Source organism: Arachis duranensis, chromosome 10 (genome assembly GCF_000817695.3).
Source record: "Arachis duranensis cultivar V14167 chromosome 10, aradu.V14167.gnm2.J7QH, whole genome shotgun sequence".
In the NCBI taxonomy this organism is placed as follows: Eukaryota; Viridiplantae; Streptophyta; class Magnoliopsida; order Fabales; family Fabaceae; genus Arachis; species Arachis duranensis.
In genome coordinates this window covers 96080448-96095635 of record NC_029781.3, presented here as the reverse complement: position 1 = coordinate 96095635, position 15188 = coordinate 96080448, and the positions used below count along the sequence as shown (strand labels likewise).

Sequence of the window (15188 nt, the reverse complement as noted above, 5' to 3'; positions counted from 1 at the left end):
TTTAAATGGATAAATTTTTGCTTCTAAAATTACTAAAATTAAGACCGTGAAAACGAGACTTGACTTAATAAATTTAGCCGGATGGACCTGAATAAAAAAGGAGCTAAACGGTCAGTTTAGAAAATTTTAAAAGTTATTTTTTTGAATTTTTGACTTGTAAAAAATAGTACTATTAATGTCTATACGATTTTTAAAATTGAATTGTAGCTTTTTACGATTTTTAAAATTGAATTGTAGCATTTTAAAAAGTTATTTAAGTGTTTATAGAGAAATTAAAAAATGACTTCTTTCATAATAAGTTTTTTATCACAATTTTTTTAAATAAGTATTTTTAAAATTAAAAAATCAAATATAAAATAATTTATTTATAAACTATTTTTAATATAAATTTTTATATTTTAAATATTTTTTAAAAAATTATTAACAGAGGTGTTAAAGGGATTTTTTTCCGAAATTGTTTAAACGCACAAGCTTCTATAACCTATCAAACTAGCATAGATTTTTCCCACAGGATATGTGAATCAAATCTAATTTCTTATAGAATCCAACATAACAGAATTAATTTACAATTTGTTGTAAATAAATAAGGAAATTGTACTAAATATAAAATAAAGATGTATAAATAAAAGATTCTAATATTAATATAATTAATTCAATAAGAATGATTCATATATTTATATGTAGTGAAGAGAAAAAGAGAAAAAATATTAGTACTGTATAAAGAGAGAAGAATATTTTATTGCTGTATATTGTTTCAATCGTTGCTTTTACTATTTATACAGGTGACAAGCTTTTGATTTCAACCTTCATTAATATTAAATTTGTTTTGAAAAGTTATTCCTTTAGTATAGAAAAGATTAGTCGCCCAATTTCATTAATGGGCATTTATTTCGTTCTTATCACAACACTTTCCCTTGGATGCTTATTTAGGATTATTGCCTCGTTAAAACCTTACTAAAAAAAATCTCAATGAGAAAAAACTTTAGTGAAGGAAAAAGAGTACAACATCCTTTAATGATGGGGACTACCTCATTAAAAACATTGTCAAGAAAAACTCAATGAAAAAAAAAACCTGACCAAGGAAAAAAGAGTACAATATCCCCCCTCTTGTCGACATCGTTTAACATCTCGAAATCAGCGTATCCCAATCTGATGTACCAATTTTTCAAAGGAGGATTTTGGGAGTGACTTTGTAAATAAAATTGCCAGATTGTCACTTGAGCGGATCTATTGGACATCAATTGTCCCTTGATTTTGAAGATCATGAGTGAAGAAGAATTTGGGAGAAATATGCTTTGTTCTATCACCTTTAGTGTATCCACCTTTAAGTTGAGAAATGCATGCTGTATTGTCTTCAAACAGGACAGTTGGAGCTATTTTATAATCAATCAATCCACATGATGACATAATATATTGGATCAAACTCCTGAGCCAAAAACACTCGCAACTTGCTTCATGTATCGCTAGTATTTCAGCGTGATTAGAGGAGGTTGCTGCTATTGTCTGTTTCGTGGACCTCCATGATATAGCTGTATCACCATATGTGAACAGGTATCCTGTTTGATATCTCCCTTTGTGTGGATCAGACAAGTATCCAGCATCTGCATAGCCAACTAATTGTAACTTGGATCCATAGGGATAAAACAATCTCATATCAACCGTTTCATGAAGATATCGAAAGATTTGTTTGATTCCATTCCAATGTCTTCTGGTTGGAGAGGAACTATATCTTGTTAATAAATTCACAGCAAATGATATATCGGGTCTTGTATTATTAGCAAGATACATTAGCACTCTAATGGCACTAAGATATGACACTTCAGGACCAAAGATATCTTCATTTTCTTCCTTAGAATGGAATTGATCTTTTTTCACATCCAAAGATCTTACGATCATTGGGGTACTTAATAGATGTGACTTATCCATATAAAATCTCTTCAAGATCTTTTCTGTGTATGTTGTTTGATTAATAAAGATCCCATTTTTTGTATGCTCGATTTGCAGGTCGATGCAAAATTGAGTCTTTCTAAGATCTTTCATCTCAAACTCTTCTTTTAGAGTTTTTATAATTGTTGGAATTTCTTTAAGAGTTTAAATGATATTTAAATCATCAACGTACACAGTAATTATAATGAATCCAGATGTAGATTTCTTTATGAAAACACATGGACAGATATCATTATTCTTGAATCCATTTTTGGCCAGATACTCAGTAAGACGAATATACTGCATTCGTCCAGATTGCTTTAGACCATATAAGGATCTTATCAATTTGATTGAGTATAACCCATGTAAGTATTCATTGGATGGTTTAGATATCTTTAGTCCTTCAGGGACTTTCATATAGATATCATGATCTAATGAGCCATATAAGTGGACTGTTACCACATCCATTAAATGCATATGTAGTTTATGATATGCAGATAAGCTGACCAAATAACGCAATATTATTGCATCCACTACAGGGGAATACATTTCTTCGTAATCTATATCGGGTCTTTGTGAAAAATGTGCCACAAGGCGAGCTTTGTAGCGTACAACTTCATTTTTCTCATTTTGTTTTTTCACAAATACCCATCGGTATCCAACAGGTTTTACATCTTCTGGTGTACGGACTACAGGTGCAAAGACTTCACGTTTTGCAAGTGAGTCTAATTCAGCCTTCATGGCTTCTTTCCATTTTGCCAATCATTTTTTTATCGACATTCTTCGACTGATCTTGACTCAAGATCCTTACTTTCATGCATGATATTTAATGCCACATTATATGCAAATATTTCATTGACAATTGTCTTATTTCGGTCCTATTTCTCTCCTATAAAGACATAATTTATCGAGATCTCATCATTTTCACAATTTTAGGTACCTGAACGTCTTCTGGCGTTAAAATTATATAAGAATTTTGGACAACTGCAGGTATCTTTACTATGTCTTTTTCAACAGGAATAGTATTTACCTCTTTTCTCTTTCGAGGATTTTTGTCTTTGGAACCGACAGGGCTGCCATGCTTCTGGCGTGTATTTACTTCAGTGGCAATTTTTCAACTCGAACATCAATTCGAATTGGGGCATTTTTCGCTGGTATATAAGACTTGGTTATCCTCTTTGTATCAGAAAATACATCAGGCAATTCATTTGCTATTCTTTGCAAATGTATAATCTTTTGAACTTCTAGTTTACATTGCCCTGATCGAGGATCTAATCGAGGATCTAAATGCATTAAGGATCTAAATGCATTAAGGATGATGCATTCCAATTAAGTTCCTTTTCAGGAAGCTTATTCTCTCCCCCTAATGTTGGAAATTTTGATTCATCAAAATGACAATCCGCAAATGAAAATTTAAATTTATCTCTAGTTTGTATTTCAAGATACCTCATTATAGAGGGAGAATCATATCCAACATATATCCCTAATTTTCTTTGGGGTCCCATTTTAGTGCGAGAATGCAGTGCAATGGGAACATATATTGCACACTCAAATATTTTTAAATGGGAAATATTTGGCTGCTGGCCGAAGGCTAATTGCATAGGAGAGAATTGATGGTAACTTGTTGGCCTCAAACGAATAAGTGCTGCGGCATGTAAAATAACATGCCCCTAAATCGAGGTTGTGAGATTTGTTCTCATAAGTAAGGGTCTAACAATTAATTGGAGGTGTTTAATAAGTGATTCTGCTAACTCATTTTGTGTGTGAACATGAGTTACTGGATGTTCAATACTTGTTCCATTAGCCATACAATAAGCATCAAATGTTTGGGAAGTAAATTCACCAGCATTATCAAGACGAGTTGCTTTGATTGGATTTTCTGAAAATTGTACTTTTAATCGAATAATTTGAGCTAGTAATCTCGCAAACGCCAGGTTGCGAGAAGACAATAAGCACACATGTGACCATCTCGAAGATGCGTCTATTAGGACCATAAAATATCTAAAAGATCCACTTGGTGGATGAATAGGTCCACATATATCGCCTTGAATCCTTTCTAGGAATTTAGGGGACTCAAATCCAATCTTTACTAATGATGGCCTTAAAATTAACTTTCTCTGAGAACATGCAGTACAACAAAATTCACTAGATATAAGAATCTTCTGGTTCTTTAGTGAATGTCAATGAGAATTTTCAATAAATTCTCCGCATCATGGTTGTTCCCGGATAACCCAATCGGTCGTGCCATGTTATAAATTTATTTGGGTTAGTAAACTTCTAGTTTACAGTGACATGTGATTCAATTGCACTAATCTTGGTATAATATAATCCAGATGAAAGTGAGGACAACTTTTCTAATATAACCTTTTTATTTGAATCATGAGTTGTGATACATAAGTACTCATGACTTCCCTCATTCATAATCTCAATATGATATCAATTTCGGTGAATATCTTTAAAGCTCAACAAGTTTCTTAGAGACTTAGTAGACAATAGTGCATTATTTATTATGAATTTTGTTCCTTTGGGAAACAAAATTATAGCTCTTTCAGAGCCTTCAATCATATTGCTTGAGCCAATAATAGTATTAACATATTCTTTTTTTGGCACAAGATGGGTAAAATATATATCACTTTTGAGAATAGTGTGCGAACTTGCACTATCCGCAAGGCATACATCTTCATTATATATCCTTGCCATTTTCTTCAAAGACAAATAATAATAATAAAATGAGTAGTATGCACAGTTAAATTGAATACTTGATCGGAATTATTTTTCTAAGAAACACTGTAGATAAAAATAATGTCATAAACTAAAATTTTATTATTATCACTATTATTATTATTATTATTATTTAAAACTTGACACATTTAATGATTTTGAAATTCTTAAACATAAACATTAATATTTCATTATTTATACATATCATATTTGAAACTTTAAATACATAGAAAATAAAACTTTACAATAAGTTTCTTACATTATTTATTTACATGAATACTTAATAATCTCATATATTAAACTATTCCATCTTTGATCAAATGACCAATATTTCCTTCAGAATCCTTAAAGAAATCTGACACATCATAATGAGTGGTGAAATTTTCAACATCATTTAAAAAAAATTCGTTTCCTCTCTTTTGTCGTCTTTTTTCAGAGATGTTTGATAAAGATCGACTAGGTGCCTTGGTGTATGATAGGTATGCGACCAATGTCCCTTTCCACCACAACGGAAACACTTATCCTTTATTGATTTATTTTGCCCAATATTTCTTTCTTTATCCCACTTTTGGTAAGATCCTCCCTTGTGAACATAATTTATTTTCCTTCTATAATTTTTCTTATTACCAAAATCTTGCCATTTACCTATTTTTGGGTAATGATTTGCCGCATTTACTTCAGGAAATAGGGCAGCGCCAGCTAGGCGCGCTTCATGATTCTTTAAGAGCAACTCATTGTTGCGTTCAGCAACAATAAGGTAAGAAATTAACTCAAAATATTTTTTAAATCATTTTTCTTGATACTGCTGCTCCAGGAGCACATTCGAAGCATGGAAGGTCAAGAAAGTTTTCTCTAACATATCATTATCAGTTATCTTTTCCCACATAATTTCATTCGTGAGGTGATTTGAAACATTGGTGAATTATATTCATTTATGGATTTAAAATCTTGTAGACGCAAATGCGTCCATTCATATCGGATTTGAGAAAGTATCACTGTCTTTTGATGATTATATCTTTCTTCAAGGTATTTTCACAGATCTGCAGGATTTTTTAATGTGAGATATTCATTTTTCAATCCTTCGTTAAGATGACGATGAAAGAAAATCATGGCCTTGGCTTTATCCTTTTGGGATACGTTATTTTCAGCCTTAATGGTATTAACAAGATCCATTGAATCAAGATGGATTTCAGCATCCAATATCCATGATAAATAGTTGTTTCCAGATATATCAATAGCATTAAATTTAAGATGAGATAATTTCGACATAATGAAAATTTGTTACCTGAGTCTTCCTAAAATTTGGTCAGAGTCTCGTACTGATAACGTGTTGTAAATAAATAAGGAAGATATATTAAATATAAAATAAAGATGTGTAAATAAAAGACTCTAATATTAATATAATTAACTCAATAAGAATGATTCATATATTTATATGCAGTAAAGAGAAAGAGAGAGAGAAAATATTAGTAATGTATAAAAAGAGAAGAGAATATTTTTATTAGGTGACAAGCTTTTGATTTCAACTTTCATTAATATTAAATTTGCCTTGAAAAATTATTCTTTCAGTATAGGAAAGATTAGCCGCCCAATTTTATAAATGGGCATTTATTTCGTTCTTATCACAATACAATTAACTATATCAGTATATTAATAGGCACTAATGTATTTATTGATTCATCTTTTTATTTATTAAATGTATGTAAAAATAATAAAACTTGAGATGACAAATGATTTAAAGTTTAATTTAACTAAGATGTCTTGAATTTAAGTCTTGGAAATAACAATTTTTTATAAATTGTATATAATAAAAAGTATCTTAGGAAAAAATTAAACACCAATCCTTTTAATATTTTTGTTATATATAATATAGAGATATATACAATGATACACGGATACTGACACGAACACGGGATACGACACGAGATACGCTGACACGTGAATTTTAAAATTTTATGAGACACAGAGATACACAATAATATATACTATATCTAAATTTATTTCAAGAATATATATTAAGAATAAGACTGGATACGCTGACATGTGATAATATTTAGGTGTGTTCAAGCGTGTCCAATAAAAATTTATTTATTTTTTATTAAGACACGGTTTGGACATAGCACGCTTGTCAGACGAGTGTCGATAAATGTCGTGTCCGAAATGTATCTAACGCATGAACACAACAATTCAGCGAAGTGTCCGTGCTTCATAGGGTATATATAATAACTAGGAAGTCTTATTTATATTCTTGATTATTTTCTTAATACTTAAATGAATAAAATTTTAAATGTATATTACTTTTTAAAAGCATCAACAATATAAATAATTCAAAATTTTTTATCTAAAAATATAGAAGATAATTAGAAATATGAATTAAAACTCCACAATCATTTTTAACGTATATTAAAATTTTCAGAGAATAACATATGTTTTCAGGAGAGTTCTTCGGTGGTGAAAGTATAATATGGATCTTGAAGGACTAGATACAAAAATTGAATTTACTTTAAAAAGATAGATCGATTTGTAAATAGTATTTTATAGCAAAAGAAGAATAGAAAAAATTGACATCTATTCCAAACCTGCACACCACACATGTCAAATTCTCCCCCTCTCTCCCTGCACAATTTTTAAAATTCCAATCACCTAAATGAATTATATGTATTAATCACATCTTTTCATAATTATAATAAATTTTCTTTTTTTCTTTTTAAAATAATTAAACTTTTTTATATATTTTTTAATTTAATTTTAATATAATATCAAATTAAATATTTTATAAATATATTTAATTATGTATTATAATTAAAATATTTTTTCATATTTTATCTTTAAATTTGATCATTTTACTCTATTTTTTATCCAGAATTTCTGTTTTTAAAATAAAAATTTATTTAAACATCTCATAGATATAAATTATTTATTAATAAGTATTCTAATAATTTTAGATAGAAAATAGATTGTGATAAAAAAAAATATTTTTTTAATTTTTTAATTATATTTGAATGTAAGTTTAAAAAAAAAAGACTTAAAAAATGGAAAACAACTCAACTATTATAAAAAGTAAACAAAAATACTTTTATTAATCATAAAGTATTTACTTTTTTAATTTATAGATGTTCAGAAAAATTTAATGTTTATTTTAATAATTTTATACAATTAAAAAAATTAATTTTAAAAAAAGTGAATATAAAATAAAAATAAAAATAAAAATAAAAATAAAATAATAATAAAATATTTTTTATGGTTCTTTAAAAACCTATTGATAAATTTTTTAATTTGTGGCCAATGTTACAGCCGTAAAATATTTATGTTTGTTGGGTATGTCTAAAATGAGCATAATAATTGTGTGTTTATTGGATATGTCACATTTATATAAACCATTAGATTATATTAGATGAAAATCAAAAGTTAATATATAAGAAGAGCATTGATGGACTCTAATAAATACAGAATATCCTAGTACATAATTAAATACTTTAAATGATAATACTTTAATACACAATATTTTAAATGACAACAAAATATTTTATTTTTTAAATAATTAAATATAAAATATCTGAGTATTTTTTATTCATTAAGATTAATTATTATGCAAGAAATTTTTATAATATAAAAAAATTATATTATTTTTTTATATATTTATATGTTTTATATTTATTTTAAAGTAAAAGATTATACTTGCCATTTTTAAAATATTCTGTATTAAAATATATTTATGTATGTATATAGTAATATATTTTATATTTATAAAGTCTATTAATACTCTTCTTTCATAATATTCTTTGATTTTTATTTAATAAAATCTAATAATTCATAAAAGGTAGCGCATCTAATACACACAAAATGGTTGGAGTGATTTTAGACATACCCATGTATGTTTGTAGTGTGACCTAAAATATTTTCTAATAGCAAACGAGTCCCCTATAATTAAAGCAATTTATTAATTTGTTGACCTATATTCTTTATTATAGTTATCAGAATCGAACTGGGTGATCGAACCGGTCAGGTCACTGGGTTATTCGTTCAACCGGTGGGTCACGGGTTGAACCGATTGATCCGGTCCTATGTAAATAAAAAATAAAACATAGTAAAAAATTTAAAATTAAAATTTAAAATACATATTTTCACTAGCATTTTAAAAATATCTAGCTATTCTAAAACAATATGAAACAGGAACAATATGTATTTTGTTAATTTACTCTATCATAAATATTTTATTTTATTTTTATATTAAAATAACTATTATTTTCAAATTTCAATAATTTATTAATTAGTTTATATCTATTATACTATTATATATTACAAGTATTTATTGAAAAATAATATTAATAGATATTATATAATTATAAAAAAAATAAGTGAGTTTATAATTATTGTTAAATAAAAATATTATTAATTTAAGAATGAATGAGTTTATAACTAAAATTAAGGGTTTGAACTCCATCTTCCTCATTTTAAAGAATTTTAAAATTCAGGCGGTTCGACCGAACCAGTCTTACTAGTTTTGACCGGTTTACTTTGGATTTAACCGATTCGTATCGATTTGTTATCTTATGCAGTTAGATTATCGGACCGGACTGACTTAGGATCCGATTCATCGATTTTTTGGTCGAACTAACCGGTTCGATCCAATTTTAATAACAATGTTCTTTATTGAGCATTGTTCCAAATATGAAAGAAAGATTTTGTGAATGGATATTTTTTTGTTTAATATTTTTTTAGTACAACTCTGATAAAAATAAGTTAAAATTAGACATTATCTTATATTTTTTATTGATGATTTGGATATTTTTTTTTACTAGTCTAAAGGAGAATTATTTATTCTTTCAAATATAACTCGAAGAAAATATATATAGAAATTACATGACGAAATTGATCAAATTAATCATTATATAAAACTTTCTTGCTTTTTATTATATAATCTTAACATTTTTATATTTTTTAATTTTACTAATTTATTTTTAGTCATGATATTTCCTAACTCGATAAGTTAAGAACTAATCTGTCACAGAACTGAGTTTTATTTAAAAATTTATCGCTGAACAATGAGTTGCTGCATACACAAAACGAAATTTAAACCCCTAACATCTACATAATTTCATTTTTTACACCTTAAAAAATGCAATTATCTTCAACATTATAGTATTTATATCATCATGCTGGATTGGGATTCTAACAGAGAATTTAAAAAATAAGAGACAACTTGACCATACTAAGACATGTTATTTCTTGTTATATATTACGCTTTTTAAAAAAAAAACTAAATTACATAATCATATATTATATTTTTAATTAAAATAATATATCANTTTTATTGAACATTTATAAATTAAAAAAAGTAAATACTTTATGATTAATAAAAATATTTTTGTTTACTTTTTATAGTAGTTAAATTGTTTTCCATTCTTTAAATCTCTTTTTTGAAACTCACATTCAAAAATAATTAAAAAATTAAAGAAAAAGATCTTTTTTTGTCACAATTTATTTTTTATAAAAAATTATTAAAATATATATTAACAAATAATTTATATTTATAAGACATTTAAATAAGATTTTATTTTAAAAATAGAAACTCTGAATAAAATAATAGAGTAAAATAATCAAATTTAAAGACAAAATATAAAAAAATATTTTAATTATAATATATAATTAAATATATGTATAAAATATTTAATCTGATATTATATTAAAATTAAATTAAAAATTATATAAAAAATTTAATTATTTTAAGAAGAAAGAAAAAATCTAATTATAATGATGGGAAGCCGTGACTAGTACATATAGTTCGTTTAGGTGACTGGAGTTTTAAAAATTGTGCAGGGAAGGAGAAGGATTTGATATGTGTGGTATGCACGCTTGGAATAAATGTCAATTTTTTCTATTCTTTTTTTGCTACAAAATGCTATTTATAAACCGATCTCTCTTTTTAAAACAAATTCAATTTTTTTACCTGATCCTTTATGATCCATATTATACTTTCCCCACTATAGACAAAGCCATGTTTTCAATATGTATATATGCATATGCGCACGCAACACCCCAGAATATACAAAGCCCTTTCTAGACATCTGTTGAACTTTGTACATCGTTGACTCTAATGCTTTGACTTCAAGACACTTTTGCGTCGTAGAATTAAATTATTATTGTTCAACTAAGAGGGTATGAGTTATATACAACCTTTACTTCTTCTCTAAGATTGAAATAGCGCTTTCTTTTTTCGGGAACAAATACGTTCCTTTTTTATTATGTTCAATGCCAATGTATTTTATTGGGAGAAAAAAAATTACACTATTCTCTAATTAAATTGTTTTCTTTACATAACTATTCAGATAGTTAGGTTACAACTCAACAACATTAATTATTAACTAGATAGATTATAATTGATATAGTGTACAAATGTTTTTTTTGTCAATATATTACTAATATTTGTTCTAAACTAAAAGACGTTTGGCTAAAATAACATTTTTTTAAATAAATTCTTTCTATGAACTTTCCTAAAAGTAAATTCTCCTTTCTACCGATAAGAATTTAACCAAATAGTATATATAATATTGAATGAAAGAAAAGGCAATTATAGGAAAAATATACTTGACAATTTTATATAAAGAAAATTGTGGGCTGATTTTTTTTGGTTATGGAGGGGTGTAGGTGCTTTGCAGGGTTATGGAAGATGAGGGTTTTACACCGTTATGTAGGACAGCTTTTTTATCAGAGTTGGTGTGGAGAAATCGGACCTTTCGAATTCTTTGTTTCCAAAAATTTATATACAAATCGGATGGTCCGTTTTATTTGGAGGAGATGAAACTCACATCATGGAAATCGCATGGAAATCGGACCTGCGATTTCTCATGGAACAAATCGGATGGTCCGTTTTGCTAGTTGAAGAAGTAGGTTCTAGTAGTCGCGTGGTCCGAGTTGTGGATCACGGTAAATGAAATTAGATCCAAGTTTGTTCATCTTCTTCGACTTCTCTTTTTCTTTCTCAGGGTGTGGGGTCTGTATTGTTGGGTTGGAAAAAATTAGTTGCTGGTAAAGTTTTTGTTTTTGTTTTTGTTTTAGTGAATGATAGGAATAGATGATAGAGTCTTTTTGAAAGTGTATTATTCTTTAATATACTCTATCTTTGTTTTATATTAATTTATTTTATTTGTTATTTTTACTTTGTAAAATTTGTAATTGTAATTATTATATACTACGTTTATTATTAAAATTTTGTATAATATAAACTATGATCCTATAAAAAAAGACAAAATAAATAAAAAATTAATTATAAATAACAATAGAGTCATAAATAATGAAAATTTATAGTCCAAAATAATACTAAATTAAAGAGTACGGGTAATATTAAAAAAATTATAGAATATTTTTTTTTTATATTATTTTTGTTAGGTTCTGTTTTTGCGTGTATATAAAAAAAATAATTTAAAGTAATTTTTACAAAATTCTGGACAATCAACATTTCTAAGTTTTGATTTCTTTGATATTTGGGTTTTTTTTAGTTCAATCAGATGAAGTAGAAATGGTTGAGGGAGAAAGAAGATGAAGGTTTCGAAGTTGGCTGGAGAAGTAAGAAAAAGTGAAATTCCTGGGTACGCATGCAATAGAGGGGGTTGGTTGTGTTAAATGGACACCGTCTCTAGGGAGTACCTGGCCAACACGTAAGTGGAGTAGCAACAAATCGGACGGTCCGCTTTGGCAGCAAGAACTCACACGGTCCGAGTTGCGCCTTTCCAGTCGCACAGTTCGAGTTTTATTTTTCCTGACACCACCCCAATGTCAAGCATCCCTCCTCCCTATATCAGCGTCTAGCACTAGCTATGCTTCCATATTAAAATTCAAAAGCGGAAATGTGTGTATTAGGCAAGAATAAAAATTTTACATATTTATATATTAGCGCACATTAACTACAAAAATAAAAATTAAATCAACCGTTAATTCTTAAAACTCTTACTGAACAAATGTTTAAATGGAAGTATTACACTCATTCTCATTACTAGTCTTAGTCATTAAAATAGTTAAAAATTAAATCATATTTATTTGTTCAGTTTGATGTGAAATTTGAGGAAAGAATTGTGATATTTTTTTTGGTGACTAAATAGAAAAGAAAGAAAAAAGAGACAAAACCAAATTAATTGGCTAGGGTCATATCTAAATCTATTAGATGTTGAAGCAGCTGCTTTAGCCATACAATCTGCAACACTATTTGCAGTCCTCTGAATTAAAAGAATAGAGACTCTCCAATTCCAATTCATAACCTCCTGAATATGCTTTGTCAAATCCCATTCCTAAATATCCTTACTAAGTACATGACAAAATATAAATTTAACAATATAAAATGAATAAAATAAAAATTAGGTAAGAGAGAAACAGCTATACGAAATTATTACAAATTATTAGGTGAAAATAATAAAACAAATTTAGACGCGTTCTTAACATGGAACCAACCATAGACTCTTATTTTAAATGTGAACATTCCAATAAAGTAATAATAGAAAATATTGATGTGCCCAAAAAATAAAATCAAAGCACGTGCCACGTGGTCACAATGGGTATGTCTGCGTTACAGGTACAATTAACATAACCGAAAGTGCAAAATATGTTTTTGCTCTTTTTTCTTTAAAAATCCAATGTTAAAATTGGACAGAAATGAATAAAATTATTCAACTTTTTTTTTTTCCCATCAAAGAATAATTCAAAAGGCACACCTACAAGGAAAAAATTCAAGAGAAAATGAAGGTTCCTTGAACCTACTACTTTCCTAACCAAAGTCTCTGAACAAGTTCGAGTTCTTACTCGGTCGCATGACATCATTAACAACCGCGTTTCCGTTTATATAAACTTACCCATCCTTCTCTTTCAGCTTCTTGAATCCAAAATTCTTCTTCTTCTTCTTCTTCTTTTGTCAGCTGCATCAATAGAATTAGAAAGCTTATGAAAGAAATGTTTCTATTTAGATCAATTTTCTGTTTGTTCTTCTTCTCAATTTGCTTGCTTCTCTTTTCTTCAGCCAATGGTATTCGATCTTTCAAGATCAGAGATAACAATGGCCATGAAAATAATGAGTTCAAAGATGCTTCCTTTTTGCAATTTAAAGAGGCCCCAGAATACAGAAACCAGCAAAGTTGCACTGTTTTTTATGAAAGAAACAATTTGCAAGAATTGTTATGTGAACCATCACCTGTTCATATTGCAATGACCCTTGACCTTGAATACCTCAGAGGTTCTCTGGCTGCGGTTCATTCTGTTGTCAAACACACTTCTTGTCCTGAGAATCTCTTCTTCCATTTCATCATTTCTTCTGAATCTGATGCTGACTTTGCAAGTATTGTTCAATCTTCTTTTCCTTCACTGAAATTCAAAGTGTATGTGTTCAATGTAAGGTTAGTCAATGCTCTCATATCACCTTCAATAAGGGAAGCACTTGAGAATCCTTTGAACTATGCAAGGAGTTACCTTGCTAATTTGCTTGATCAATGTGTTGAGAGAGTAATCTACTTGGATTCTGATGTCATAGTTGTTGATGACATTCAAAAGCTTTGGAAGGTTTCTCTGAAAGATTCAAGTTCAAAAGTCATTGGTGCTCCTGAATATTGTCATGCAAATTTCACAAGATACTTCTCCTATGAGTTTTGGTCAAGTTCAGAGTTCCTTAAGATCTTTGAAGGGAAGAAGAAAAGGCCTTGTTATTTCAACACTGGGGTTATGGTAATGGACTTGGGTAAATGGAGAACAGGTGAATACACCAAGAGGATTGAGAAATGGATGAAAGTTCAGAAGGAAAGAAGGATCTATGAGTTGGGTTCACTACCTCCATTCTTGCTTGTTTTTGGTGGTGATGTTGAGCCTATTGAACATAGATGGAATCAACATGGTCTTGGAGGGGATAATGTTGCTGACAGTTGCAGGAGTTTGCATCCTGGTCCAGTTAGTTTGATGCATTGGAGTGGTAAAGGGAAGCCATGGAAAAGGCTTGATGCCAAGAAGCCATGCCTTGTTGATTATTTGTGGAAACCTTATGATCTTTACTTACAGCATGACCATCATCATCACCACCATAGAATTGCCAAGAGATTAGCAGATTCTTGAATTTTTTTTCAAAGGGAATTTAGAAGATTTGTATTGGTTAGTTTGTAGAGTGACCAAGATTCTTTGTTTTGTATAGATAGAAAACCATAGAAAGATTTTTACAGTTAATACATTTTTGTTTACTGCTTTAATAAAAACATTTCATATGATACGGTAACATGTTTGCTGTTTGGATTTTAATTCTCAAAATTGATTCTTAATTTTGAGAGGGAGTGCAAATCTTTTTTACTTCAAAAAATAAATTTACAAGACTAGAACCAAGTTGAATATAATTGTTGTTCACACCCCTTTTCTTCCATCATCTTCAGTAGGCAAAATTTGACCCAAAAGTTGCTTGAAGCTACAAGAAAAGTCCATTAACAAGGTAAGGATGGGAAGCCATAATTAGCTAACAAGACCAGATTAGCTAATTTGATTGCTTCATCTGAAAATTGCCGAAGTTTCTCTTAATAGAT

The 15188-nt window shown here is 28.5% G+C and overlaps 1 protein-coding gene across 1 annotated transcript; it reads left to right on the top strand.

Annotated features, from left to right (window-relative positions):
- The first annotated feature begins 13518 nt into the window (after positions 1-13518).
- LOC107471090 (probable galacturonosyltransferase-like 10) lies at positions 13519-14890 on the top strand. The gene has a single exon (XM_016090538.3). It carries the CDS (start codon positions 13579-13581, stop codon positions 14731-14733), a length of 1155 nt encoding a protein of 384 aa, XP_015946024.1. The 5' UTR covers positions 13519-13578; the 3' UTR covers positions 14734-14890.
- The last annotated feature ends 298 nt before the right edge of the window (positions 14891-15188 follow it).

What these genes read in the sequence shown, in the direction of transcription:
- LOC107471090 (XM_016090538.3), top strand. Translation starts at nt 13,579, where the DNA reads ATGAAAGAAATGTTTCTATTTAGATCAATTTTCTGTTTGTTCTTCTTC.